Source organism: Gossypium raimondii, chromosome 11 (genome assembly GCF_025698545.1).
Source record: "Gossypium raimondii isolate GPD5lz chromosome 11, ASM2569854v1, whole genome shotgun sequence".
NCBI lineage: Eukaryota > Viridiplantae > Streptophyta > Magnoliopsida > Malvales > Malvaceae > Gossypium > Gossypium raimondii.
This window is the reverse complement of record NC_068575.1, coordinates 49,415,867-49,440,478: the sequence shown is the minus strand read 5'-3', so window position 1 is coordinate 49,440,478 and position 24,612 is coordinate 49,415,867. Positions and strand designations below refer to the sequence as shown.

At 32.5% G+C, this 24,612-nt stretch overlaps 5 protein-coding genes across 13 annotated transcripts; 4 read left to right on the top strand and 1 right to left on the bottom strand.

Moving 5' to 3' along the window:
- Nucleotides 1–4: 4 nt before the first annotated feature.
- On the top strand, nt 5–3,717 carry LOC105803365 (uncharacterized). 8 transcript variants are annotated; one of them, XM_052623167.1, is made up of 10 exons: nt 5–151; nt 638–872; nt 1,039–1,172; nt 1,264–1,345; nt 1,811–1,896; nt 2,102–2,205; nt 2,323–2,453; nt 2,537–2,698; nt 2,932–2,987; nt 3,170–3,186. In XM_052623167.1, exons 2-9 carry the CDS (start codon nt 835–837, stop codon nt 2,972–2,974), a joined length of 780 nt encoding a protein of 259 aa, XP_052479127.1. In that variant the 5' UTR covers nt 5–151; nt 638–834; the 3' UTR covers nt 2,975–2,987; nt 3,170–3,186. The 8 variants fall into 8 exon arrangements, with proteins under 8 accessions (XP_052479127.1, XP_052479126.1, XP_052479128.1 ...); XM_052623166.1 differs by lacking the exon at nt 3,170–3,186 and adding an exon at nt 3,323–3,717 and having other exon boundaries at nt 6–151; XM_052623168.1 differs by having other exon boundaries at nt 7–151; nt 2,537–2,630; nt 3,170–3,306.
- A 779-nt stretch (nt 3,718–4,496) lies between these two features.
- LOC105800978 (uncharacterized protein At4g08330, chloroplastic) lies at nt 4,497–5,432 on the top strand. Its single transcript, XM_052623672.1, has 2 exons — nt 4,497–4,744; nt 5,090–5,432. Exons 1-2 carry the CDS (start codon nt 4,719–4,721, stop codon nt 5,430–5,432), a joined length of 369 nt encoding a protein of 122 aa, XP_052479632.1. The 5' UTR covers nt 4,497–4,718.
- A 10-nt stretch (nt 5,433–5,442) lies between these two features.
- Nucleotides 5,443–6,818, top strand: LOC105803367 (F-box/LRR-repeat protein 12). The gene has a single exon (XM_052623671.1). It carries the CDS (start codon nt 5,443–5,445, stop codon nt 6,628–6,630), a length of 1,188 nt encoding a protein of 395 aa, XP_052479631.1. The 3' UTR covers nt 6,631–6,818.
- Nucleotides 6,819–6,945: 127 nt separating this feature from the next.
- LOC105803368 (peroxisomal membrane protein 13) lies at nt 6,946–9,344 on the bottom strand. The gene is made up of 5 exons (XM_012635509.2): nt 9,170–9,344; nt 8,499–8,735; nt 8,109–8,419; nt 7,511–7,603; nt 6,946–7,402 (listed from the first exon to the last, which is right to left on the bottom strand). Exons 1-5 carry the CDS (start codon nt 9,192–9,194, stop codon nt 7,187–7,189), a joined length of 882 nt encoding a protein of 293 aa, XP_012490963.1. The 5' UTR covers nt 9,195–9,344; the 3' UTR covers nt 6,946–7,186.
- An 8,354-nt stretch (nt 9,345–17,698) lies between these two features.
- LOC105803369 (uncharacterized) lies at nt 17,699–23,113 on the top strand. Of its 2 annotated transcripts, XM_052623407.1 has the most exons (8): nt 17,699–18,247; nt 19,174–19,273; nt 20,017–20,082; nt 20,950–21,067; nt 21,422–21,504; nt 21,912–21,973; nt 22,385–22,431; nt 22,704–23,113. In XM_052623407.1, exons 1-8 carry the CDS (start codon nt 18,012–18,014, stop codon nt 22,706–22,708), a joined length of 717 nt encoding a protein of 238 aa, XP_052479367.1. In that variant the 5' UTR covers nt 17,699–18,011; the 3' UTR covers nt 22,709–23,113. The 2 variants fall into 2 exon arrangements, with proteins under 2 accessions (XP_052479367.1, XP_012490964.1); XM_012635510.2 differs by lacking the exon at nt 22,385–22,431 and having other exon boundaries at nt 17,700–18,247.
- The last annotated feature ends 1,499 nt before the right edge of the window (nt 23,114–24,612 follow it).

The window sequence follows — 24,612 nt, the reverse complement described above, 5'->3', positions numbered from 1 at the left end:
TAAATATCCTTTATTTATTTATATTTAATTAATAATTAAAAACAACATTGAGTGAGTCTGAAGCCTGGTGGGCTTAAACAGGCTGCTCCTTTACAAAATAAAGGCTCTCCCCCTTTCGTTTCAATTCCCATTCTCAAATAGGAAATTTCAGGTAATCTAATGATTTTGATCTTAATAATAGCTCCTTTTCGTTTTTTTTTAAAATTTGGGGTTCTTTTTTTGAGAAACTATTTGCATGTTTGCTTCTTTCGATTATGTTGCTGTTCTTTGGATGATCAAAATTCCTATATGAACAAATTTAGTCCAAATTTGTTTCTGTTTTTCTTTCTTAATAATGGGTTGTCAAATATGACGTTATTTTACACTTAATTTTTTTAGTTTTTTTTAAATCATTATTTGTTGGCTTAGTATTCATACAATAAAACTGGATAAAGCTGGTTTCATTTGTATTGATCAGTGTTTAAATACCAACTACAGCATTCTCATCTGCTTATTTCCTCTATTGAGTTTATGTTTAAGTTGTTTTATCAACATTGCTATCGATACTGAAAGCTGAGGATGACATTTTCCTTTGTTTTATGCATAATGTAATTAACATTTAATTCCGTTTTTTTGTTCTTTGATATTGACAAATCAGGTTAGTTGATGTTTGAGTATCTCTATCGCCATTGTATATGGGCCACTCTAGTTTCTTGAATTTGTTGTTTGCTGTCGGTGTGTGGTGTGCTGCATATATTAGTGTCGCGATTGTGGCGTCTTTGCGCATCTTCAATTCCATCTGTTCGTTCTGAGTCAGTAAAGCAATTTGACTGGTGTGGAACGCTGTAATGGGATATGCACAACTGGTTATTGGTCCTGCAGGCAGTGGTAAGGTGTGTTAGTCTATCGACTATTCTGTTTAAGGCTTGAGATGAGGTCTATCTTCCCTGTATTTTCCAGTGTCTTCTGTAGAATGGGGAAATAAGATCATTGTTTGTTTTTGGTATGCTTAGTAAATGAGTTTTTATTTACATCATGATGTATAATTGCGTACCAAAGTGAGTATCCGTGTTTTTGGAGCCAGTCAACCTACTGCTCTAGCCTGTACCAGCATTGTGAAACCCTTGAACGGTCAATACATATTGTGAACCTTGATCCTGCTGCTGAAAATTTTAACTATCCAGTAGCTATGGGTAATCAACCTTCTGCTTGAATGTTTTTCATTGGCATTTTCTCTATTTTTTCCTCTGATCATATTGCAACTGAGTTTTGTTCATTTCTCAGATATAAGAGAGCTAATTAGTTTGGATGATGTTATGGAGGAGCTTGGATTCGGTCCAAATGGTGGTCTGTCTTACCGCATGGAGTATCCTTTTTCCATTTTATTTTATCTTAATTGTTGTTAATTGAAGGCCTTTGTTGCTATTATTATGGTTATCTGAAAGCTGTTACATTGTTATATCAATGTGGGTTATTGCTTGTGGAGCTTTTTACTGATTAATTGATTCCACAGCCAATTTTCTCAGGTTTCTGTTTTATATATTTTATCATACAAAGAGTTGCATGTTTATTCCGTCTTTGATTAGATTTCGGGAGCAAAACTGTAACCTTTTTTTATTGTTTTTTGGTCACATTATTCTAAACCTCTATGTTACTCAAACTTGGTGTGAGTGTTGGATACAAGTATGTGTTCAACATGGTATGCTCAGTTTCCCCCAAGTTTTGGGAGAATCCTTGGAGAGTCATATCCCTTACCTTTGTTGGACATGGATTACTTCAAAAAAACAATGAAAATGTGTAACAACGTATGTAAACCTTAACCTCCAACTAGACATCTTGAAGAAAATCTGGATGAATGGCTGGCTGAAGAATTGGACAATTACTTGGATGATGACTATCTGGTTTTTGATTGCCCAGGTATCTGTTCACGTTTAGATATGTATCCTAGTATTCTACAAGTAAACTCTAGAAATTTACTATGAAGTTTATTGCATTTTACCTTGGCAGGGTATAAGTTTTAGGTATTGTGTTACTGCATTAGGCTTTCATTTCTTTGATTTAACATATGTTGAACTGTACTGCTACCCAAGATTAGATTCGCTGACTTTCAATTAACTTATAGGCCAGATAGAGCTCTTTTCACATGTAGCCATGCTTCGTAACTTTGTGGAGCACTTGAACCGCAAGAACTTTAATGTGTGTGGTGTATATTGGCTTGATTCTCAGGTTTGTCTGAGCTATGCATCATCTCACATGTCTGCTTCATTTTTTCTAGTTTCCTTGGCATATCTTTATCATTGGTTATGCACATTCACCATCTCAATTTTTTGTTATTTGTGTCAGTTCATCACGGATGTGACTAAGTTCGTAAGTGGATGCATGGCATCACTTTCTGCAATGGTCCAGCTTGAATTACCACATGTTAATATCCTCTCAAAAATGGACCTGGTAACAAACAAGAGGGATGTCGAAAAGTAAGCATTTTTCATCTTTCAGTTTGTTTTTTGGGGCTTCTTTTTCTTCATTTTTTTAACCATTATCTCTTTGTTGTTCATAGCTACTTGGATCCAGAGCCTCGATTTCTGCTTTCAGAACTGAATGAATGGATGGCTCCTTGGTTTAAAAAGCTAAATAAATCTTCGATTGAAGAGGTGAAATACTTACTTGTTCAAGTTCCAATTAGGTGTGATCATACGAAATTACAATGGATGGATTTTGAGTTAAGTGAATGCATAACATACTTTTCTTTGTAGCAAGGTTTTCATCTCTAAGTTAAGGGGGTATATTCACCTTTCAGTAGTTCCATTATTCCTCGATATGGAGCCATATGTATTTTGCCTTCTTTGCATAGTATTCTTTAATTTTGCATATGACTGTAAAAAGGCTTAAAATTGCTTGGATTTGTTATATATCATGCTATACTGATCACATTATTGTTTCTTTGCATGTTAGGTGGTTGAATATAGCATGGTTAGCCTTATTCCACTCGACTTGAGGAAGGAAAGCAGGTAACATTCACTCTCCGATTCTCTCTCTTTCTCTTGTTGTATGTGACATTGGATGTTGGATAACACGACATGAATACACACATCTCAAAATCTATACAATACAAATTATCAATGTATCAAAATTTATATAAAGTGCTTTTAAATATGATCATAATATGACAAATGACAAAATACATGAACAGGACACGAGCACATACATTGCCAAGCTTTTACATCTTATGTAACTCCCTTTGATCTGCTTTCCGGGTTAGAACCAAGCGTTACAGTAGAGGAGAGTAGGTTGTTAAGTGATATTGTGTTTATCTTTTATGATATTGGCCTGTTCTCCTTTACAGCATACAGTATGCATTGGCTCAAATAGGTAACTGCATTCAGTATGGTGAAGATGCTGATGTAAAGATTAGGGATTTTGATGCAGACAACGATGATGACGCATAAAGCCTGCTAATGGTTGCTTACTTACTATGAAATCGTTATTTCACTCTGTATATGAGGGAAAATAGAATACATTTTTGAGGTGAGAACTGAGAACCTGTTTTGAGTTGGGGGTCAAATCTTGAGTGCTAAGATTTATTTTGTATTGTAAATTTGGGATGATGGAAACCATTGAAAGGGATTTCACCAAAAGGCAAAATTTGTGATTAGATTCCTTGCTTTTGGGTGTTTAATCCCTTTTCATCGTGAATGCTTAATTGACTTAATGGAATTCAACACCTGCAATTGTTTTGTACTTGTGTGTTTTCTCGGGTTCCTAGACCAACCAAGGGTTCTAGAGACAATTCCTTCTTCCTAGTCCAAGCTAGCTAAGGCAATAGCACCATCTTATTGGGCTCAGTTTTTTGCATATTTTGGACTTTGGACTAACATGTAAATAACACAAGTTTTTTGGATTTGGTTAAGAAAAAAACCAAAAAAAAAGTATCATTGTTGAATTAAGTTGGAGTATGAAGAATTTTGAATTTCTAATTTCAAAACATAGCAAAGCAAATCATTATTAATTCACACCTCATCAATACTGCTGCCTCTTGAGTTTTGGGATCAACATCCAATGTTTGAAGCAGTTGCCGTAAGACAAAGGCTATTGATTTTGTTGCTTTCTTACAAAATTAAAGATGGATTAATATTTCTTTTTTCTTTTAAAAGCCCTAAATAGATTTTTTTTTAAGTCAACGGTGAAATTAGGGATTGATTCTCAATTAAATGCGTTGATTTTTTTCTGATTTTATTGGTACACCCCCCATCTTGAGCTTTGACACGTGTAAATATTCCAGTCTGACTTTTCTGATATTCTTTTTTAATTATAAAACATTTTCTATGATATATATCTGATTACATTTACATTCAATATTAAAATCAAGATATTAAATTTTATTATAAAATTAAAATAAAGTAATAAATCCCGATTATTCACATAAACAGATCAAAAAAAGTCATTTGTACAGTTTTTATTTTTTATTTTTATCTCTTAACGTGAAATAATAATAATAAGACGTATCCCCGAAGACAACAAATACTCGACACAACTGAAAAGAAAATACAGCCTCTCCGAATGTTAAAAAAAGACAAAACCCAAACTCCCCCTGTCTCTGTAATCTGTGTACCGAACCACACAATCTTCCCGATCTGATTGCGCCCCCCCCAACCGCTCATATTAACGATTCTGCCATTGCAGCCATCCATCTTCACTAAAATGGTATCCATTTTAATTCCCTGCTGAGATATTCAGAGAGGATGTCCCAAGCTGACGTCTCTTACAGGTAATACCCCTTTCATATCCTTTTCCTCCCAATGCTTTTGTTTACGCCTCATCTGGGTTTTATTAGTGTTTATTTATTTAGGGGGGCGATGCATGTTTTTGGACAATATTATGGTAGTTTTATTAGTGCCAGATTATTCATTAATTGCCGATTATTTGCCCTCCTAAGATGTAATGGAGATAGCTAAATCCCATCATGTAGGTTTTAGTTTCTTGTCTTGTAATGATATGATTGAAAGATCTTGTGATCTTGTTCATCATCATTTGGTCGATAATTGACCCTTTGCTCCATCGTTTTTGGCAATGCTTTGTAGTGTAATGTCTTATTTCTTGATGATACATGCAGCTGTGGATCTTGTGGTTACCCTTTGAACTTGACCTCTTCCAATCGAATCGCCACCAGCATAAGCTCTGAATATCGCAAATCCGTAGAGAAAGGTCTTATCTCCTTTCTATCTGTTGATCTTAGTCGATTCACACAAGTCGACGAGGTACATTGCTTTCCTGTCAGTTGGGGCCGTCATCGATCAAAAACTAAACTACTTTGCCGTAAATGTGGGGTTCATATAGGGTATGGGTATGGAGATGCGCCTGCCCTTTGTGGTTTTGACTCTCCCGACTCATCTAGTGGTGCTTTTAGGAAGTTTACAATAAAGATCCGAGCTCTACAGCCTTCAGACGAGTGCTAACAAGGTTGACATGGGAGATTCTTTGATGGACGGTGTCACTTCGATCATGCTCCTACCTGATGATTGCCTCTGTTTTATTTTCAATTTTCTTGACTGTAGGACTGACCGTGAATCATTTGGCCTAACTTGCCACCGCTGGCTTAATATTCAAAACTTGAATCGTCGGTCCTTACAATTTCCATGTTCTTTCGGCATTGTTGGCCCTTCCTCGTTATCTCAGAGCTGTACCGATATCAACTCATTCCATCTTTACAGGATTCTTGCCCGTTTTCAGCATTTAGAGTATTTATCCCTTTCCGGTTGCGTAGAGATACTGGATTCGGCCCTAAGCTACTTGAAACCCTATGGTTCGAAATTGCAAACCCTATGTCTGGACTGTTGTTTTAAAATCAGCGATTATGGGATTTCCCTAGTTGGTGATGGTTGTCCCTTCTTGACTACTATTAGTCTTTACCGATGCAGCATTACTGATACCGGGCTAGAAGCTTTAGCTAATGCTTGCTTGGCTTTGCGGCATGTGAATCTTGCTTATTGCTCATGTATTTCGGACTCTGGGTTGAGAGCTCTTTCTCAAGGATGCCGTGAACTTCAAGCAGTTAAGATATCTAATTGCCGGGGTGTAACTGGTGTTGGCTTAAGAGGCTGTTCATCAACTCTTGTCTACATCGATGCTGAATGTTGTAATCTTGAACCCGTAGGAATAATGTCCATTGTTAGTGGAGGTGGGCTTAAGTTTTTGAACATCGCCGGTTTAAGTTGCTCAAACTTCAGAAATGGATTGGAAGCAATAGGGAATGGATTTGCAGCAAGGCTTAAAATCCTTAATCTTCGAATGTGTAGAAGCGTTACTGATGCTTCTATTGTTGCAATTGCAAAAGGGTGTCCGCAACTTCAGGAGTGGAACCTGGCATTGTGTCACGAGGTTAGGGTTCTAGGCTGGGCTTCCATCGGATCAAACTGCCATAATTTAAAGAAACTCCATGTGAATCGCTGCCGAAACTTATGTCATCAAGGTTTGCAGGCTGTAAGAGATGGCTGCAAAGAGCTCTCTGTTTTGTACATGAGCCGGAATAGCCGGATATCAGATACAGCATTGGAGTTGTTTAAATTGTATAGATGCAACGTTGAGATCAAGGCTGAAGAAGTAATGTCGATAGGGCCTAATTGGGACAGCATAGATTATGATGAGTCAACTTGAGGCACTTTTCATATAGCATGAGACCTTTTCTTAGGTTTACTTTTTATTTTTATTGGAATTGCATTCGGTTGTAAGACAAGGTCATTAAAAAGCACCTTACTACCTCACTTGTGTTTGGTCTATAACATACTGCCACACTTTTGGTTTTCTTTTGTTTGTAATCTTCAATCATTCTGGTTTTTTTGGAAGAGCGCTTGCTAATTCTAGATTGTGGTTAGTTAATCAAGTTAAAGTTAATTGGTTTGCAAACCAACTGTATAATTTGATAATAAAATGTTAGAATATGGTTAACCGTGGAAAGAATATCACACTCACTTATCATCAAAAATATAATAATTATTATTGCCTTAGTGTCAAGATACCTATAAGCACACATTTAAGGGCTATTATTAAGTTTCAATCTTTCTTTTTTAACACTATTGAGAGTGGGTGGTATATTCAGACAATTGTAGAAAAACTTCGGTCACATTCTTCAAATGAGGTCCTCCTGGTCTTCATCAAGCAGGGTACTCAAATTGGAGCGTGTGCTTTGGCTAGGCCACCATCGATAATCAAACTAGGCGCTGCCATTTTCTCCCCATACATTGTCCCATGCACCACTGGGAGCAGCCTTTGGCCCTTCAATGTAGTTTTGATTCCCATGAGGGTTATGGGGTCCTGGGAGTCCACCTGGTCCTGGTTGATTGATCTTTCGGGGTTTTGATTTGATTCCCAGCAGTCTTAACACAAATCTAGCTAACTCTCCATACAATAATCCCGTGCGATCGAAAAGCTGCAAATAACGATATGCCATGCGTCAACAACATGCTACAAATTCCACATACCGAACACTGATTCAACTATTATGAACTTTTGGACAAAACAAATGGGCAAGCAGCACCTGAAGAAGAGCAGTCATAAACATGTGGAATGCTTGTGTATTCTGGTCTATCAGAATAGATATCCTGCCAAAGCAGTTAACAACACCTTGCATCTGCAATTAGTGAAGGAAGCAAATATCAGAGGTGAAAATAAAACTCACACGAAGGGACAGACTTATAAGTTTTAAGTTGAGCAATAGTCACCTCAAAAGAACTCCCAAATAAATTATAATCAGCTCATTGTAACCTAGAATCTAAATTGGTTCTCAGAGTTAAATAACAGCCGTCAAGTGTTTCTGACATTTTAGAGTTAAAGAAGCACTTCATAAAAGATCCCGATCTACCCTGAACTAAGCCTAAACTACAACTAATACCTTCCCTTCCACAATCCACTAGTCTATTTTAGTGCTTTAGAAAATGGCCAGTTAAATGATAAAAAAACGTGAATATTTCCTGGAGTATTCCTGGACTGCATATTTTGAGCTCAAGAACAGAGCAAGGAAATAATGATAGCTAAGGTGGTGGGCTGGCATTACAGATAGATTGGACATTTTAAGTAATAGATGATATTCTTTACATTTAATCCGATAATAAACAATAAGAATCGAAATAAATTACCACACGGAGGAAGGACATCCAAAAGCCTGGAGGGGATGGGGGAGCTCCGAAAGGATTATTTGGATCTTGCTCGCCATATGGACCCATGCCCATCCCATAACCACCCATAGGACCCCCAAAGCCACCACCAAGGCCACCGCCATACATTCCACCACCATACATTCCAGAGTTCCCATATAGACCACCATAACCTCCTCTATACATGCTGTTTCCATACAATCCACTACCATAAGAACCCATTCCACCATATGATGACGAACCGTACATTCCCGAACCATATGCTGAGTTGTAGTTTAAGCCAGAACCATAACCTGCATCAAACACCAACTTAAACAAGCTCCACAATAAGTAACAACCATTCGTATTATAATAGACAAATTAAATCTTTACCTCCGTAAGTGCTTCCATAGTTCTGTTGCTCCCAAGGCCTGCTGGGTAAGGGCCTACCAACAGCATTTCTATTCACAGCTGCAGTCCTGTCAGCAGTAGAAACAAGTTCACCTGGTCTTGCTGTTCCGGATGCCTCAACAACATCACTTGTGCTGCCAGGTGATGGCGGCTTAAAGGGTCCAGAACCGGTCGAGCCCCCTGCTTGCTCCCATGGTTTAGGTGGAGAGACACCCGTAGCTGCAGTTGAGAATGTCAAACATAAACAAATTGCATAAAACCAAAACAAAAGGGAAAAAAGATCAATTTCAAATATTTAGTTTCTTTTAACGCCTAAACAAAGCTAATTATCCTTCAATTTCTTGACCGAATTCTATCATAAACAAACCCCTAAAAATCCACATAAAACCCCAAAATTCGAAACACAATTAGATTTTTTTGTTCATTCGAAACATAACAAGATTGATTCTTAGTTTCCTCAACCAAATCACCAAGCAAGCAAAAACAACTACCTCCCCGCGCGAAAAAAAACAATAATAAAAATCAAGAATCTAATAAGTCTATAATTGTGTATATCTAATCGATGATTAGACAAACCCTAAAAAAATCATAAAATTGTGTATATTGAACCGGTAAACCCTAAAAAATCATAAAAGAAAAAAAAGGAACGGAACCTGGTTGTTGGGAATTAGAATCCATAGCTTCTAGGTCAGATCAATGAATTTGAGGACCGTGCTGTTTCTGAGGATTCGCCTTCAGGACAAAGAAAATCGAATAAATACAGACGACTTTCGCGTTTTAGCTTCCCTTAGCCTTATTTTCTGGGCCACCCATTTTACCTTTTTTGCTTTGTCTTTTGTTTTGGTTAATTTTTAAATTTATTTAATTTACTTTTTTATATATTGGTAAAAAAGAAAAGAGGAATTGCAATTTTTGAGCAGTGGAAGAGATTAATCTGCAGTTCATAATAAGAACATTTATAATTTTTAACGATGTGGCCGTTAAAATCTTAAAAATAATTAAATCTAATTATTAATTTTTAAAGAAAACTCAATTATTTTTTATAAAATATTGATTAAAATGTTGAAATTTTAAATATGAGAATTCATATAAGATAAATTAGTTGCATATAAAATAAATATTATCGTATCAGCAAGAAATATACAATATCTGCCACACAAGTTATCATGTCACTATTAATTAATTTACGTTTTGACCACTTAACTTTAAAAAGTTAAAACAATGGTCATTAAATTATTTCGAAAGTTTTCATTTATATCACTGGATTGTTAAAACCGTTATTGTATGCCTTTCTTTGTTTGCATCGTCTATACCAATCAAAAGCTCTCCTTCCCTCTCTTCTACAATTAAGTTTTTTTCATAAAAAAATTTGAACATTACAAATTTATGCACCAAAATCCAAACAGTTTTCTTCTCTAATCTTTCACACTCACTAACTGTCAGATTAACTTGGATCTAAGGTATGTTCTTTTACTCGTTGATGAGTACTGATCCACTGTACCAATTATTAAATCGTAGTTTGGAGCTTGTTAGTCGAACTTTAAAAAAAAAACTTAATAACTTAAATAAAAATTTCTAAGTAGTTTAGTGATTTAAATGAAAACTTTCAAACAGCTTAATAATCATTTTATAACTTTTTAAGTGAAGTGGATAAAACATAATATTACTAATAATTTAATGACCTTGAATATATTTTACGCTTGTTGAACATTTTTATTTAATTTTTTAAAACTCTCTTTAAAAGTTCTATAACCACATTTAGCTAAAAGATCAAATTAATAAAAGATGTAACTACACCTTTTTTTTAATACTTCAATTTATTTTATTTACTTTCATTTGTATCTAATATATATATATATATATATTTAGAAAACTGTATCTATTATAAACACTTCATATATTTGTGAGAAGAAGAGCATATTTATAAATTTAACGTATGGGTTTTCTTTTTACAAATATAATTTCAACTCAAGTTTTTTTTAAATAAAAGTAAACGTTGGATCAATAAATTATAATTTCAACCCAAACTATTTAAAAAATAAAAAGTGAATGTTGGATCGATAAATTACAATTTGAGTTTAAAATTTAAACTGCTTTTATTTTATGTAAAAGCTTTACATAAATTAATTTAGTCAAAAGAAGACATTTTATTTTTAAAAGTCAAAGTAAAATTAAGTTTTTTCTTTGTAAAATGTATTACTGATAATAAGATAAATTCGTATTTTTAATATATTTATTTCTGGCTAATTATCAAATAAAATGTTATTAAATTTGAATTTTTATTATCAGGAATGAAGTTGGTGTGCAAAATTCAAACTCTTACAGAAAAAGGGCTAAATCGGAACAAAAAGTAAAGAGGAGAGCTGTAACACCCCCAACCCGTATCCCTCGCCGGAACCGGGTTACGAAGCATTATCGGAGATTTCAGATCAAACAGACAGAAATCTCAAACATTTTATATCATCAAAACAAGTCATCAAGCATCGTTTTAATCCAAATTATAGACTCTCAAAAATAGATCTTATAATTTCATTTACAATCAAATCATAAAATAATTAATATTTAGACATTCTAAGTACATGCCGACACAAAGAAATAAACATCACCATATTTGAGTTCGGGATCGTTGTTGGATGCTGAATCAGCGGTCAAACTTAAGTACTTAACCTGCGCACGGAAAACAAAACCGTACGCTGAGTAAAAACTCAGTAGTATTTCTATAATCTTAATATTTAAAAATAAAATAATAAAATATGTATAATAAAATGTTAAGCACAATTGAACATTTAAAATCACACAATACTCGATTTTCATCGCTTGCTATATATAATACCTTTCTATAATTTATTCACGTATCATTTAAACGATAGCACTATCCATTCCACAACCACAATCAATTTATGAGTATATAACTCGCGTATTCCGTGTATTTACAACATATTTCACATTCTATTTTTAGTTTACTATCTTATATTCTTATTCTTAGCCCAAAGTAGATTTTATAGAACACACCGGATATACGGAACAAATACAGAAGTGCATTATTATGCACAAATAAACAGAGAGCACTAAAGTGCTATACAGAGAGCACAAATGTGCTAAACAGAGAGCACTGACGTGCTAGTAATCAGAGAGCACTAACGTGCCAATAATCAGAAAGCGCGCTAGGGTTCCTTAATGGCATGTCACTAATATCCTAGTAGTTCTAAATTCCATCTACTTTGGCATTAAGGCTGAATTTTATACATATAAAAAATAATTTAATTATTATATTTGCACAATTTCACATTTACACGTATATATATTCATAATATATATATTCCAATTCAATTCAACCAATATAATTTCATCACATATCAAGACAATCCATTTCAATTGTAAAACACAATAATTCTCACATCAATCACTTACTATAACATTTAATTAAAAATACAATAATTAATAATTAGATTCGGATTATAGAAATACAAACCAGGAATTCCGAGCTATTCGATGTCGACTATATTTTTCCACTTTTTAGTCGAGAATTTCGATACGACGCTAGCTACGGAATTAAAACAATTAAAAATCATCAATACAACACCATTCAATCTCACATTAAATATTTCAATTTTTACTCAATATTTGTCTAAATTCCAATTTAGTCCCTGAACCGAGACTAATTTTTATCCTGAAAACTAATTTCATATTTTCATTCCATTCCCACTTTAAACTAATTTAATTCTCTAATTTCACCATAAATCTCTAATTTTGAAATTCTCTCAATTTAGTCCCTATTAATTCAAAACTTATGTTTTATTTTACAAATCAACCATTTACTAACTTCTAACTTGAAATTCAATCAATTTAACCCTAATTCATCAATTAATTCAACATGAACAACATCTAAAATTTATTAACTTTCAAAATTTCAACTTAAATCAAGTAGTATTGTGTTCTAGGATTCCAAAACACAAAAGTATAAGAAAATGGATTAAATTAACTTACCAAATTAAGTTTGAACCTCAAAACCCCAATTCTCCTTTTTTTCTTTTCTTTCTCCTTTCTCCTTCTCTGTTTTCCTTTTTCAATTCTGTTTCAATTCTCTTTTCTATCTTTTATTTCTTTTATAATATAATATAATATTTATACTTAATTTTAAGTAATATTATTATAATAATATATTTTAACTTTAGATTTTTTAAAAATATATACTTTTGTCGTCTCAACTTTAGAAAAAGCATTATTGCCTAATTGATCCTTTTAACTTTTCTTTAATCTTTAATTAAACTTTTATCTCTATTGCAATTTAATCCTTTTAATCAATGAACCATCGAAACGTTAAAATTTCTTAACGAAACTTTAATACTACCCTAATGACACTCCGTAAATATTTATAAAAATATTTACAGCTCAGTTTATAATATTGAGGTCTCGATACCTCGTTTTCGACCCAATTTACCTAATAATTTCTTTTAAATCACAAAATTCACTAATTCAAAAATATTTCTAAAATCACGCTTAACTTATAATTATTAATTAATAAATTTTTCTAACTTTTTCATCGGATTTAGTGATCTCAAATCACTGTTCTGACACTACTGAAAATTGGGTTGTTACAAGGGCTTGATTGAAAGATTGAAGATTCAAAGATGATTGGATAAAGATTGAAGGGTTAAAGATTTTTTTTAAAAGTGACTGGATAAAAATTGAAGGATTTTTTATATTGTTACAACTCTATAATTAGTTTAAATTCTAGTTTAAATCTGATTTTTAAATTTAAAATTATTTAGTGATAATATTTAGGAAAAATCTAGCTACGACCTACGTAGCTGAGGCCGTTGATTCGAGTTGGGCTTTTCAGATCGTAAGGCTGTCGGAAGTAGTAAAGTTCATCCTGTCTCTCACTCACTCCAATCAGCTCCCTCGAATGAAGGTCCTAAATAGCACATATGTTAGTAGAAAATTGGACAAAACAGTTTATATCATCATTCAACTGTGAAACCAAAATTAAATTGTAGTTTAATTTAGGTATGTAAAGAACATGTTTTAAGTGAATTTTGTTTGTCAATTTAATTATTTCTTCTTGGGTGGCCACCACTGTTTGGCCATCAGGAAGTCCTACGGAATATGCTACAATTTCTTTAACATTCTTCAAATACATAAAATCACCCGTAACATGATTTGAACACTCCATGGAGATAATCCAATTATTGTTGGACTTACCGTTCAACCGATTGGTAGTAGATTGTGTATTATCGAACATCGCCAGAAGAGACTGTCAGTGCTTAGCAGTAAAACCATGAAGTGGTGGTGGAGAAGTAGAATCGCTGCCAGCCATTGAGAAAAAAAAATAATTTGTGTTAAACACCTGACTCAAATGTCATGACAAGAATAGAGTAATCCCTTTCAATCTTAATCATAGACCTCAAGAGTATACATAATATTTATAGGAAATATATATAATATATTCATAAATATTTGGAAAGATAAATAATATATTTCTAAATAGAGGTGTATATGGGTCGGGTCGGGCCCAACTAAAAATTTAGGTCTATTTGTTAGGCCCGGGCCTGACTCGAAAAATAGGTCTAAAATTTTGCCCAAGCCTGACCCGGATAAAAATGTTAAAACCCGAGCCCGACTTGACCCGCCCATATTATTATTATTTATATAATTTTAAAATATATATAATACATCAAAAATACTAAAAACATCAAAATAAATACTTCCCAACAAATTAAAAATAAATTTAAAAAAATATGTATACTTAAATAACACTAAGATAGATGCGACTTAACAAGCAAGTACTTCCAAAATAATAACAAATTTAACAAATGTCTTTAAAATAATAACAAAATTAACAATAATATAAGTTTTATACAATATCCAAACAATAACAACAAAATAGTAGCAACATAATAGTAAAATGGTAGCAAAATAGGGAGAAAACAATAAGAAAATAATATTAAAAAAATAAATTTTCTTGTCCTTTAGTGAATTCAGATCGGGCCCGGGCCAAAAATACCTTACCCGAGTCCAAACCCATTTTTCGAGCCTATATTTTTACCAAACCCTCCCACATTTCGGATAGGTCTTAGAGTCGGGCCGGATGACTTGACCCATTAACAGGTCTATTTTTAAATATATACCTAAAAGATATCCAATATATTTAAATATTCCTAAAAGATAATATCTTATAATAATATATTCCTAAAAGATATCCTCGGATAGTAGTATCTAAAAGTTGGAGGCAAGAAAGCCATCCATCATGCAAATTTTAATACTGTTGTAGTGTGTTATTTCTCTAGAAGAGAATATTTTAAAATCATTGTTATGGTGGTTGTTGTAACCAAACATGTGAGATTCATGTATAATAGAAAGTCGGAATTAGACCTGTCCATGGGCCGGGCCAGGTTGGGCCCGTTCCGAAATATGGGCTTAAAATTTTGCCCAGGCCCGGCCTGGGAAAATATTATAAGCCTGAGCTCGGCCTGGCCCATTTAAAATAAACATTAAAATATTATTTTCAAAATAAAAAATAAAAAAATATTTTAAAAATATTTTAAAATTAAAAATTAAAAATATATATTTATTATATTCGGGCCGGGGCCGGGCCAAAAAAGTGGTGCCCGAGGCCCGGCCCATTTTTAAAACAGGCCACGTTTTTTTGCCCAGGCCTATATTTTGGGCCTATATTTTTACCCGAACCCTCCCATATTTCGAGCGGGCCGTCGGGCCGGGTCGCGGAATTGTGGTTTTTTTTTTTCCATGTAATGTCATATTTACCAAGGGAGGGAATCATTTTCGCATTAGCACTATCATCACTTATCACATCATTCTTTTCTTTTGTCGTATCTTAATGAAAAAAAGTTAATTATTCCATTTTGATTCACGGTCTTTGTTATTAATATGAATTGTCACACAATTCTTACGATCAACCTTGTGATTTTTGTTTATTACAGAATAAAAAGTACAATATTTGAATTGATTCTTACACAAGAACAATAACACAATGAAGACTTAAGCCAAACATGTGCAAACTAAGTGCCAGTTCTTCATTATTTTTGAGAAGTACTTTTGAAAAGTTTAGTTTAAAATTTGAGTGTTTAACATTGCTGTTAAAAAGTACTTTTGAGAAATAAAATGTCCATTTTAGACATGTTATTATCAAGTAACAAATATGCATTTAAATAATATTTATATTAGTTAATATTATTATATTTTAGTAAGAATATAAAAAATTATTATAACTTGTTGTTAATATTTTAATATATGAAATATAAATTTTAAATATTTTAAGCAATAAATATTAATTATTTATAAAATTTAATTATAATATATAAGCTATGTTTTAAATATTTAAATATAATCATTAAATATTTGTAATTAGTATTTTAAAAAATATTATTTTTATTTTTAATTAATGATTTTAAAATATTTGTAATTAAGCACCAAGAAAAAAAAAGAAAATACTATATTATTAGAGGGGTGAAAAAGTAATTAAGCACTAAAAGTGCTTTTGGGAGAGGAAAAGCTAAAACTTTTAGCTTGTCCTTTTCAGCTCATTTTCAGAAGTGTTTTTGAAAAGACTTAAAAAGTTAAAATTCAAATTGTTCTTCATGTTTTTCTTTCAAAAGTACTTTTGGAGTCAGAAGTACTTTTTTTAAGCAATGAAGAACTGGCCCTAAGAAACATCTAGCTTAGGCTCAGCTTTTCCATCTATGAAGAGGCTCATAAACTTTTTCTCCATCAACACTTTCTTTTTCTATCACAAGTTTAGCAAGTTTATCAATGTTGTGATTATCTAACTTGTCCTTGAATACACAGTGAAGAACATAAAAGAATGGAAAAATAATAAATTATGGAGGGGAGGAGTTTGATGGGTGGAAGGAGATGAAAGAAAAAATTTAAGATTTTGACGCTGAATGACTAAGGGAGATGAAAGAAAACATGAAAGAAAAAAAAGTTTAGGTACTAAAATGAAAAAATAAATATACTTCAAGAGTTAAATTATAAATTAAGCCTTTATATATATATATAAAGTTTGTTCCCTATATCACCAAAAACTTTTTCATTCCTATTCTCATTTCAGCAATTAACAACGCCAAAGAACGGGAAAGAAATAATTGATTATTACGGATACCCATCTCGTGCTCCTATGTCTTCATTTTCTTTGTTGGGGAATTTCATCGAAAAGGCTATCTGCCATCATTGGGATTTGGGAATATTTTCTCTGTCATTTTAACCTTCTTATTTGCGTTAGGTTGGTTTCCTTTCTCTCTTTTTGTCACTATTTGATTCATTGTCTATCCATATTGGTTTTAAAAATAAATTGAATTTGTTTATTTCTTTTAAAATAAAATTAAAATTAAGACCAAATTAAGAATAGCTATAAATTTTAAGGGTTGATTTTTTTAATTATGATTAATTTTATAATATATAAAAGTTAAACGATTTTTTAATTGTCACGTCAATTTCACATTAATGATTTTAACGAGAGTGGCCAAAATGACCAAATTATATAACATGAATACTTAAATTATATATATATTTTATTTTGATACCTAAAATAAATTTTTGATAGTTATATAATTATTTATGTGGTTTACCCAAATTAATAAAAGGTTATTTTATTTGATAGGATAGATTCGAAATTTATCATTATATTGTTAGTAAAGCATTCACTAAACTAAAGTGTTAATTTAATAAACTAAAAATTAAGTGATAAAAATAAGTATTGATTTAATATTGAATTTAAATTATAAATTAGGTTTGATATATTAATTAAAATTATTTGGAATATAATTAAATTATTTGATAAATATAAATTTTAAAATATAAAATTATTTATCCTTAATTTTTAAAGATTACACTTTATTCTAAATAAAATCAAATTTTAACTGTAAATTCTTGATAGGATAATATGTTGTTAGAAACAAAAAAAATAAAATTTTGCCATGTTATTTTTATTTTAGATTATTAAACATATATCAAAATTAATAAATTTAAAAATAACTAACTTGGGATTTAAATTAAATAAGTTATCCGGAGATTTTACTTAACATGGTATATATTTTTCTGGATATAACATTTACAAGTTGGTTGTGGTGGATACCGGGAAAGCAAGAACCGCTGTTAAAAACAAAAAAGGTTAAGAGAAAAGGAGAAAATATAAGAAAAAAGGAGAGAGACAAATAAATATTCTGTCACTCTCTCGGGGGGAAATGAGAAAGGCAAAAGTTAATTAGAAAGATTCGCTTTTCTTTTCTTAGGCTGGCAATGGAAAATGGCTCCCCCTCCTTCCTATTCCCTTTGCAAATGAATTCATCCACTTCCACTTCCTCTTTCTTTTCCTTTTCCTCATTAATTAAATTTGTGTGCTTACATTTAATTCCAATAATTACTTGAGATATATAAATTTCCTGTTTCAGCATTCCAAGTATTCCAACCTTACAATTCGAGAGCAACACAACAATATTTTTGCTATATATATACATATACTGGTTTTGATTAATGGCCGCGAGTGCGAATCCGACGGGGAATAATCAGGAAGGTTTGTCGAACCAGAAGGTAACGGCTCCTCCTACAATAGCCAATGGCATTTCCCTCATTTCGAACAGCAGCGAAGCCAATACCTTGGCGCTTGCCGCCGGCTTGGCTGATACGCAGGCGGCGTTGAGGCACAACCCCGGCATCTCCATAAACTGGACTCCCGACGAACAATCTATCCTCGAGGATTTACTCGCCAAGTAACTCCCTTTCTGTCTTTCTCACTTTAATTTTGAACTTCTTTTTAACATTTAGTTCCTTTCATTTCTCCTACTGTTCTGTAACTTGGCGATCACCGTTTTCTTCTATATATTTAAAATTAGCTTTTTAAAGTTAAAAGTGGAAAAATGTTTATCTTCAGGTTTCTTAGGATTGTAAAAGTATGTTGAGGTTGGTAAAAACATCAAGAGCAAATTATTGATATTAATTTTAACTTTTATATGTCCATCCTAAGATGAAAAGTGAAGTATTGTCTTTGTTGATGTAAATTTTTAGTTCTACTGAGTATATGTGTTCCCCGCCTATGTTTTCTGTCGTTTCGAGTAAAATGAAGAGATAATCTTGCTCTTTCTATATTTCTTTGTTGCTAAAATGTATTTCATTGCATCTGTCGACGTAGCTGTTCATGAACCTGTTACGTGCTTTAGAAACGGGTAGTTCTTGTTACAAAATAACCTTTGGCACATTATGATCCGAGATTTCTTCGGCTTTGGTAAAACATTTTTCCTAGTTACCTTTTTTGCCATCCTCAGGTCTTAGGATGCTCTATTTTTCCATTGATTTAAATAAATGGTATAAACTTCCTACTATTAGTTAGGAGGTCCAGGATGAACAATGAAAACATGGATGGTGAGGATGATAATTGCAATTGCATAAGTAGTTGTGAATTATATTTCAATGTTCTACACCTTAACAAGTCAAAGCTCTTCCCATTAATTATTTAGCTTTAGTTATAATACAATGCATTGATTTCTGGTATTGCAATGGCAATATGTGTGTGGTTTCATTTTGTGTTGCAGTTCCAGATTGTTATCTTGTGCCCATGTTGTTTTCCTTGTTTATTTCTTAACTTGCATTTGATTAATGAAAACCTGTACAATTTTTATATATATTTTGCTGTTTGCAGGTATGCATCTGACTCAACCATAGTTCGCTATGCTAAGATAGCGATGAGGTTGAAGGACAAAACAGTTCGGGATGTGGCACTGCGCTGCAGATGGATGACCGTAAGTTGATCACTTCAAATTGTATGTTATCAAAGCTTTGGGTCCAAGCTTGAAGTATTTTGTTATACCACAAAAAGTTGTCCTCCAAAACAGTTTATCTGGTTATAGCTTTAACAATTTCATTGTTTTGGATCAAATTAAACCTCAAGAGTTTCTGTTTAAAAACTCTGTGGTGAAGAGTTGCATTTGTCAAGTTCAATAAGATTTGGCTCCCTAGTCTATTCATAATTCAAAAACTTGTGACTTGTACAGTCACCAGCCTGCCGCCAACCAAGGAATCAAGACAAGTCTAGTTTAAATGTCAATTATAATTTTATTTGATGCTTAAAGCCTTACATTGGTCAAATTAGTTGTATTAGGTTTCAGTTTTATCTTTTTACTGTTAGCAGGTGTTATTATAAATGAACTTCCATTATTTGTATGAGTCAAGGATATCTTGGCACTTTTACGGTTCTAAAATTTGCAGTTTCTATATTTGAGGAATATCTTTTTGTTTTGTTTTTTCTGTTTAAATATTTCAGGTCCTTGTGTTATGGTTTCCTACTTGTTTAAGTTAAATATTGTAGTATTTTGATTTTGGTATTGGATTATGAGTTTGATGTTAGTTTTATGGTTGAATTGTGTATGGCATATTGTGTGCAAAATTTCTCAAAATCATTTGCTTATGTTTGTATGGTAATTATGCATATAAACGTGAATTGTTTTCGAATGCTGAATAACCACCTAGTTGAATTTTTTTGCAGAAGAAGGAAAATGGAAAACGAAGGAAAGAGGATCATATTTCAACAAGGAAAAGCAAAGACAGAAGGGTATGTTTGTCTAAATTTGTATGCTAGTATAATTGATCTGTGCAATGTCTTTCTGCACTGCTTTATTTTTCATACTTGGTTCTTTGAAGTGTATCTTTAGAAGGAAGTTCAATCCCTATGATTGTTTCTTGACTGAAACTACTAGACTCTGTGGTAAACTTTACTAGTTCCTTATTCTCTCAATGAATTCTGTATCCTTTTTCTTTTATGGTCTTAAGGCTTTTACCTATGATTGAAGATTGTATGTTTGACATTCTTGACTTGAAAGTTACTTGAAATGTGTACATCTCAAGCATGCATTCCATGTTATACTCTCATCATCCTCTATTACATACTGAAATTCTTGAAATAGGTTGTGATGTCTCAAGAAGCAGGAGAGCAACTAGATAATAAGTTGAGGTCATATAAGTAGGGTGCATAAATACATAAATACATACGCATACTGAAATTCTTGAAATAGGTTGTAACAAAGTAATGGAATTATCTACCTGTGTAAGGTGCATGTACAATTGACTATCAGATGCACTAAGCCTAAAGTTATGCATAAATACATGTGGTTGAAAGTGAAACATACCCTATCTCAGAGAAGGGCTTCTTCCTAGCATGTTCAACTCTACAATATCTTTTGCACGTGTGTCCACACTAATTGTCTGGGTTGTTTTAGATATTTCCGGATGGTATTAGGCGTTTTCGTCCAGGTTCTAGCCTATTGTTGTTTAAGCTCAGGTGGGTGATTGGACTGCTTAACCCTCCTATTAAAGCTAACTCAGGCCTCTTATTTATGCAGTTCGCAGATTTGCATCTAAGTTCTTAGATACATTGCTTGATTTCTTGATAGTTCAAGTTGATAAGGACATTGTTTCACAGGAAAGAAGTACAGACTCTTTGGCGAAGTCTACATCTGTTTTAACAGCTAGGCCTAATGGTCCTTCACATGTACCACCAATTACCCAGATGGACAACGATGATGGCATCCCATACAAAGGTTTGGTTAAGACTTATATTACAGATGACTCTACTTTCTTTACCAATATGAAAATTATGGCTGGTTAGAAACTTCGAGCTGAATTTTTTCTGCTCAATCAGCGTAAAAACAATAGCTTGTATCTTTCTTTAAAAAATTGATTATAAAGGATCAAGCTTAAGACTTGAAGTAGCATACACATGGTGGTTCTTTGGGTTGATGAGAGTCAGTGACCATGATGAAGATAAAGCTTAGGTTTGGGTTTAAGATTGACAGCAGTTCTGTTAAAAAAAAGGATCGATGATTTTATTTAAGATGTCAAGATAGTCATCTTGCTTTTCATACACCTTTTAATTTGAATTATGTCTTTTTCAGCCTTTTGGGGTGCAACAGGAGAGCTACTTGATCAAAATGCTCAAATATTTAATCAAATTTCAGCAAATTTTTCAGCTTTCCAGGTGAGACATACTGTCTTATATATTTTCATCAATAATTGTGCACGTGTACATCTGCCCTGCATTGTTTTGAGTTGATATTTTCTAATCTTGCATTCTATAGTACTGCTTCATTTTGTTTCAAGTGATCATCTCTCTATGGTTTTTTATTAAACAAGTCCTTTGTATTTCATAGAATTTTGAAATCTTCAATATAATATATACATTATTTACAAGCACTCGATGAGATGATGTCAATTTACTGTCTAAATGCACTTTATGTAAATGAAAGTTATTCGATGATTACAGCAAACTGATTGATCGATTTTATTATCAGAAGCTTGTAGCTTTGACAGCAGCTATCTGCCTGCTAGCTAATGATATTTGCCTTCTTTATTGATTGCTGTTACTAATTTTTTTTTCCCATACAGATACATGATAATATAGATCTCTTATGCAAAGCCCGGGACAATATCTTTACAATCTTGAATGAGTACGTTATTGCCTCTATGCTTTCTCTGTTATGTGTCGAAATTAGATTCGTTTAATTAACTTTTATGCTATGGTTGGAGTATTATTTTTTACGCATGTTTTGGTACATGAGTTAATAATAAACTAATTCAATTAGTAATATTTAGCCACTGCCGCTCCCATGACTTATTTTTAGCAAACAGAAGGGAAAATTTTCGCTTATTTTGAAGAGGTATTATTTTTTACAAGAGTTTTTACTCATCCTTATTGTTTCAAGTTTAAATTTGTACTACCTATTCTTTATTTTAATGTTAATTGGAGGGGCATCATTCAGCATTGTTGCATTTTTTTGCATGCCTAAGTTTCTAAACTTCATTATAATGTGACATATAACAGTATATTGATGGCAATCATAGACTCTTCTACTTGTCAGGAATACCATTAACGTTGTCATTGCTATCAACATCAATGTGATTTCAGGTCCGTTAACCTAATCAGTTTCTTTCACTGGAAATCATGAATATGAAAAAACAGCTTAGGTTGGCAGGACCTTTTCTTTTTGCCCTTTGCACATTATTTTTGTTTGGGATTATTTTCTTTGCATATCAGGTTGTGTAAGCAAACCAAAATTCATGTTAAAATTGGGGTAGTGAAAACAAGAAAGGCAAATGATGCGAAAAAGTAAACTGTTGAGTTGCGATACTAATAAATATGTGATGTACATTCTTTCTTTAATATTTTTTTTACTGCAGGTTAAATGAGTTGCCAGAGGTAATGGAACAAATGCCGCCGCTTCTGGACAAGATAAATGAGGAAAAGGCCAACGAGATCCTTCCTCCGTCATCCCTTCAGATGAAATCATGATCAGGACTCGCTGGTGATACTCTCTGACCCATTTTATCTCAAGGTAGGAATTGTCGAGAAAAAAGGAACAATTTTAACAAAATAAAATAGAGGGGGGAGGGGAATGAACTGATTTATTGAGATGAAGTCGTTTTGGTCAAATTTAAAATGTTTTGTAAGCATGTTTATATGGCCTATAAATTAGAATGCTGCAAGTAGTCTCATTTCTTCTTTTAAGTCAATTGATTTTGGGAACTAAATGTAGCTTTGTGAATAATATATATAGCTTATGCAGCATGAAAATTTGCTTAATGTAACATATCGGTTGAGCTGAGATTGACAGTAAGCATTTTTCAAAACAGATTCCAGATTTGGTAAAATAATTTTTTTAATAAATTATCATATGTTTTACAAAAGTAAAATGTATATATTTTGTAACATTCACCTATAATTAATCATGCCAAATTATGGTTTATTTTAAAACAATTAAATAATGCAATTGTTTTATTATATAGCTAGTAAGAAAAGAAAAGAGAAAATATTTATAATTAAAAAAGATAGCACAATTTCTATGATAAAAGCATAGTTATTGAGTTGGTCTGGGTTAGCTGGTCGGATTGAGTTCGGTCGAGGTGTTGGTTTGAAGAAAAGTTTTAAACCAATTGAAGTGTAAATCAATATAGGACAGTTGAATCGGGTCAAAAAATTGATTAAATCAATTTTTAATATTTTTATAAATTTTTAATGATTTATTTAATCAAATCATCTAAATTAATTGGATTGATGATCTGATCAATTCAACCATCCATTGATTTGATTATAAAACCTTGAATAAGAGATATAATTTTTTCTAAAGAATAAAAATATTCTATCTTTTATCAAAAAAATTCCCTAAAGAATATTGTTTAATTATTAATTTGGATTTGATTTTCTAGAATGTTTGGAAAGCAACATCTCAAATGCACCCATATGGCCAGATCAATACAAGGGAAAATAATTCTAAAAATAGCATTGATCACTATTTTTTGTATTATTAAATTTGACAAGATTTCCAAAATAAAACATAAAATTGAAATGAAACTACAACAAAAGATACAATATTTGTATATGCCCACTCCATGCCAAGGAGTATAAAGTGCAGGCTCGTAACGCATACATGATTTTTTTTTTTTTTTTGGTAATTAGAGTTAATAATGTCAACATTTGGATTGACAATGGTGCCCATGCCCACACTCAACCTTGCAGGAGAAGCACAAACCAGAACACTTGCCTTTCTTTGCGACATAATAAGCCACCACAAGAACTAAAACAGCTATTAATATCCCCACCACGATCCAAACAATGGTTGTGGAAGAGCTGTCGTCACCGCCATTATCACCAAACCACCACCCATTTGGATCACCACCATCGCAACATTGACTTGACATGTGTTCTATTGTTCTTGCTTCTATAAATCTTTGAAATGAAATTGTAGAAGAAGAGAAAACGAAGGGAAGATTATTTATTAATAAGAAAAAGAAAGAGTAGATAAAATTTTTATTAATGTTAGTTGGCAGACCAAAGCAGTCAATGGGTTTTTTATTATAAAGTGGGCTGCATTTGCATTCGCCAGCTACTGACGTGCTGGTAATTGAAGTCTTGGTGTAAAGCAAAATGACATTCTAAAATATTCTAATGTTTTTGTTTGTATCATGAGAATTTGAGAACGTTAGTTGTGGTTTCTTATCAAAATTTGGTCATTGGTGATGGTTGTTGACACACTTAAACTTTGATTACTTTTTCTTATAAATTAAATCAAGTATATTCTATTTTTAAAGA

Bases quoted from the DNA above. Each gene is read 5' to 3' on its own strand.
- LOC105803365 (XM_052623164.1), top strand. From the start codon at position 835: ATGCACAACTGGTTATTGGTCCTGCAGGCAGTGGTAAG. The intron at 1,897-2,101 runs GTATCTGTTCAC...ATTAACTTATAG, and splicing joins TCTGGTTTTTGATTGCCCAG to GCCAGATAGAGCTCTTTTCA. The intron at 2,206-2,322 runs GTTTGTCTGAGC...TATTTGTGTCAG, and splicing joins TATATTGGCTTGATTCTCAG to TTCATCACGGATGTGACTAA.
- LOC105800978 (XM_052623672.1), top strand. From the start codon at position 4,719: ATGTCCCAAGCTGACGTCTCTTACAG. The intron at 4,745-5,089 runs GTAATACCCCTT...TGATACATGCAG, and splicing joins CAAGCTGACGTCTCTTACAG to CTGTGGATCTTGTGGTTACC.
- LOC105803367 (XM_052623671.1), top strand. From the start codon at position 5,443: ATGGGAGATTCTTTGATGGACGGTGTCACTTCGATCATGCTCCTACCT.
- LOC105803368 (XM_012635509.2), bottom strand. From the start codon at position 9,194: ATGGATTCTAATTCCCAACAACCAG. The intron at 8,420-8,498 runs GTAAAGATTTAA...TGTTTGATGCAG, and splicing joins CTATGGAAGCACTTACGGAG to GTTATGGTTCTGGCTTAAAC. The intron at 7,403-7,510 runs GTGCTGCTTGCC...CGTTATTTGCAG, and splicing joins TTATGACTGCTCTTCTTCAG to CTTTTCGATCGCACGGGATT.
- LOC105803369 (XM_012635510.2), top strand. From the start codon at position 18,012: ATGGCCGCGAGTGCGAATCCGACGGGGAATAATCAGGAAGGTTTGTCG. The intron at 21,068-21,421 runs GTTTGGTTAAGA...TGTCTTTTTCAG, and splicing joins TGATGGCATCCCATACAAAG to CCTTTTGGGGTGCAACAGGA. The intron at 21,974-22,703 runs GTACGTTATTGC...TTTTTACTGCAG, and splicing joins ATCTTTACAATCTTGAATGA to GTTAAATGAGTTGCCAGAGG.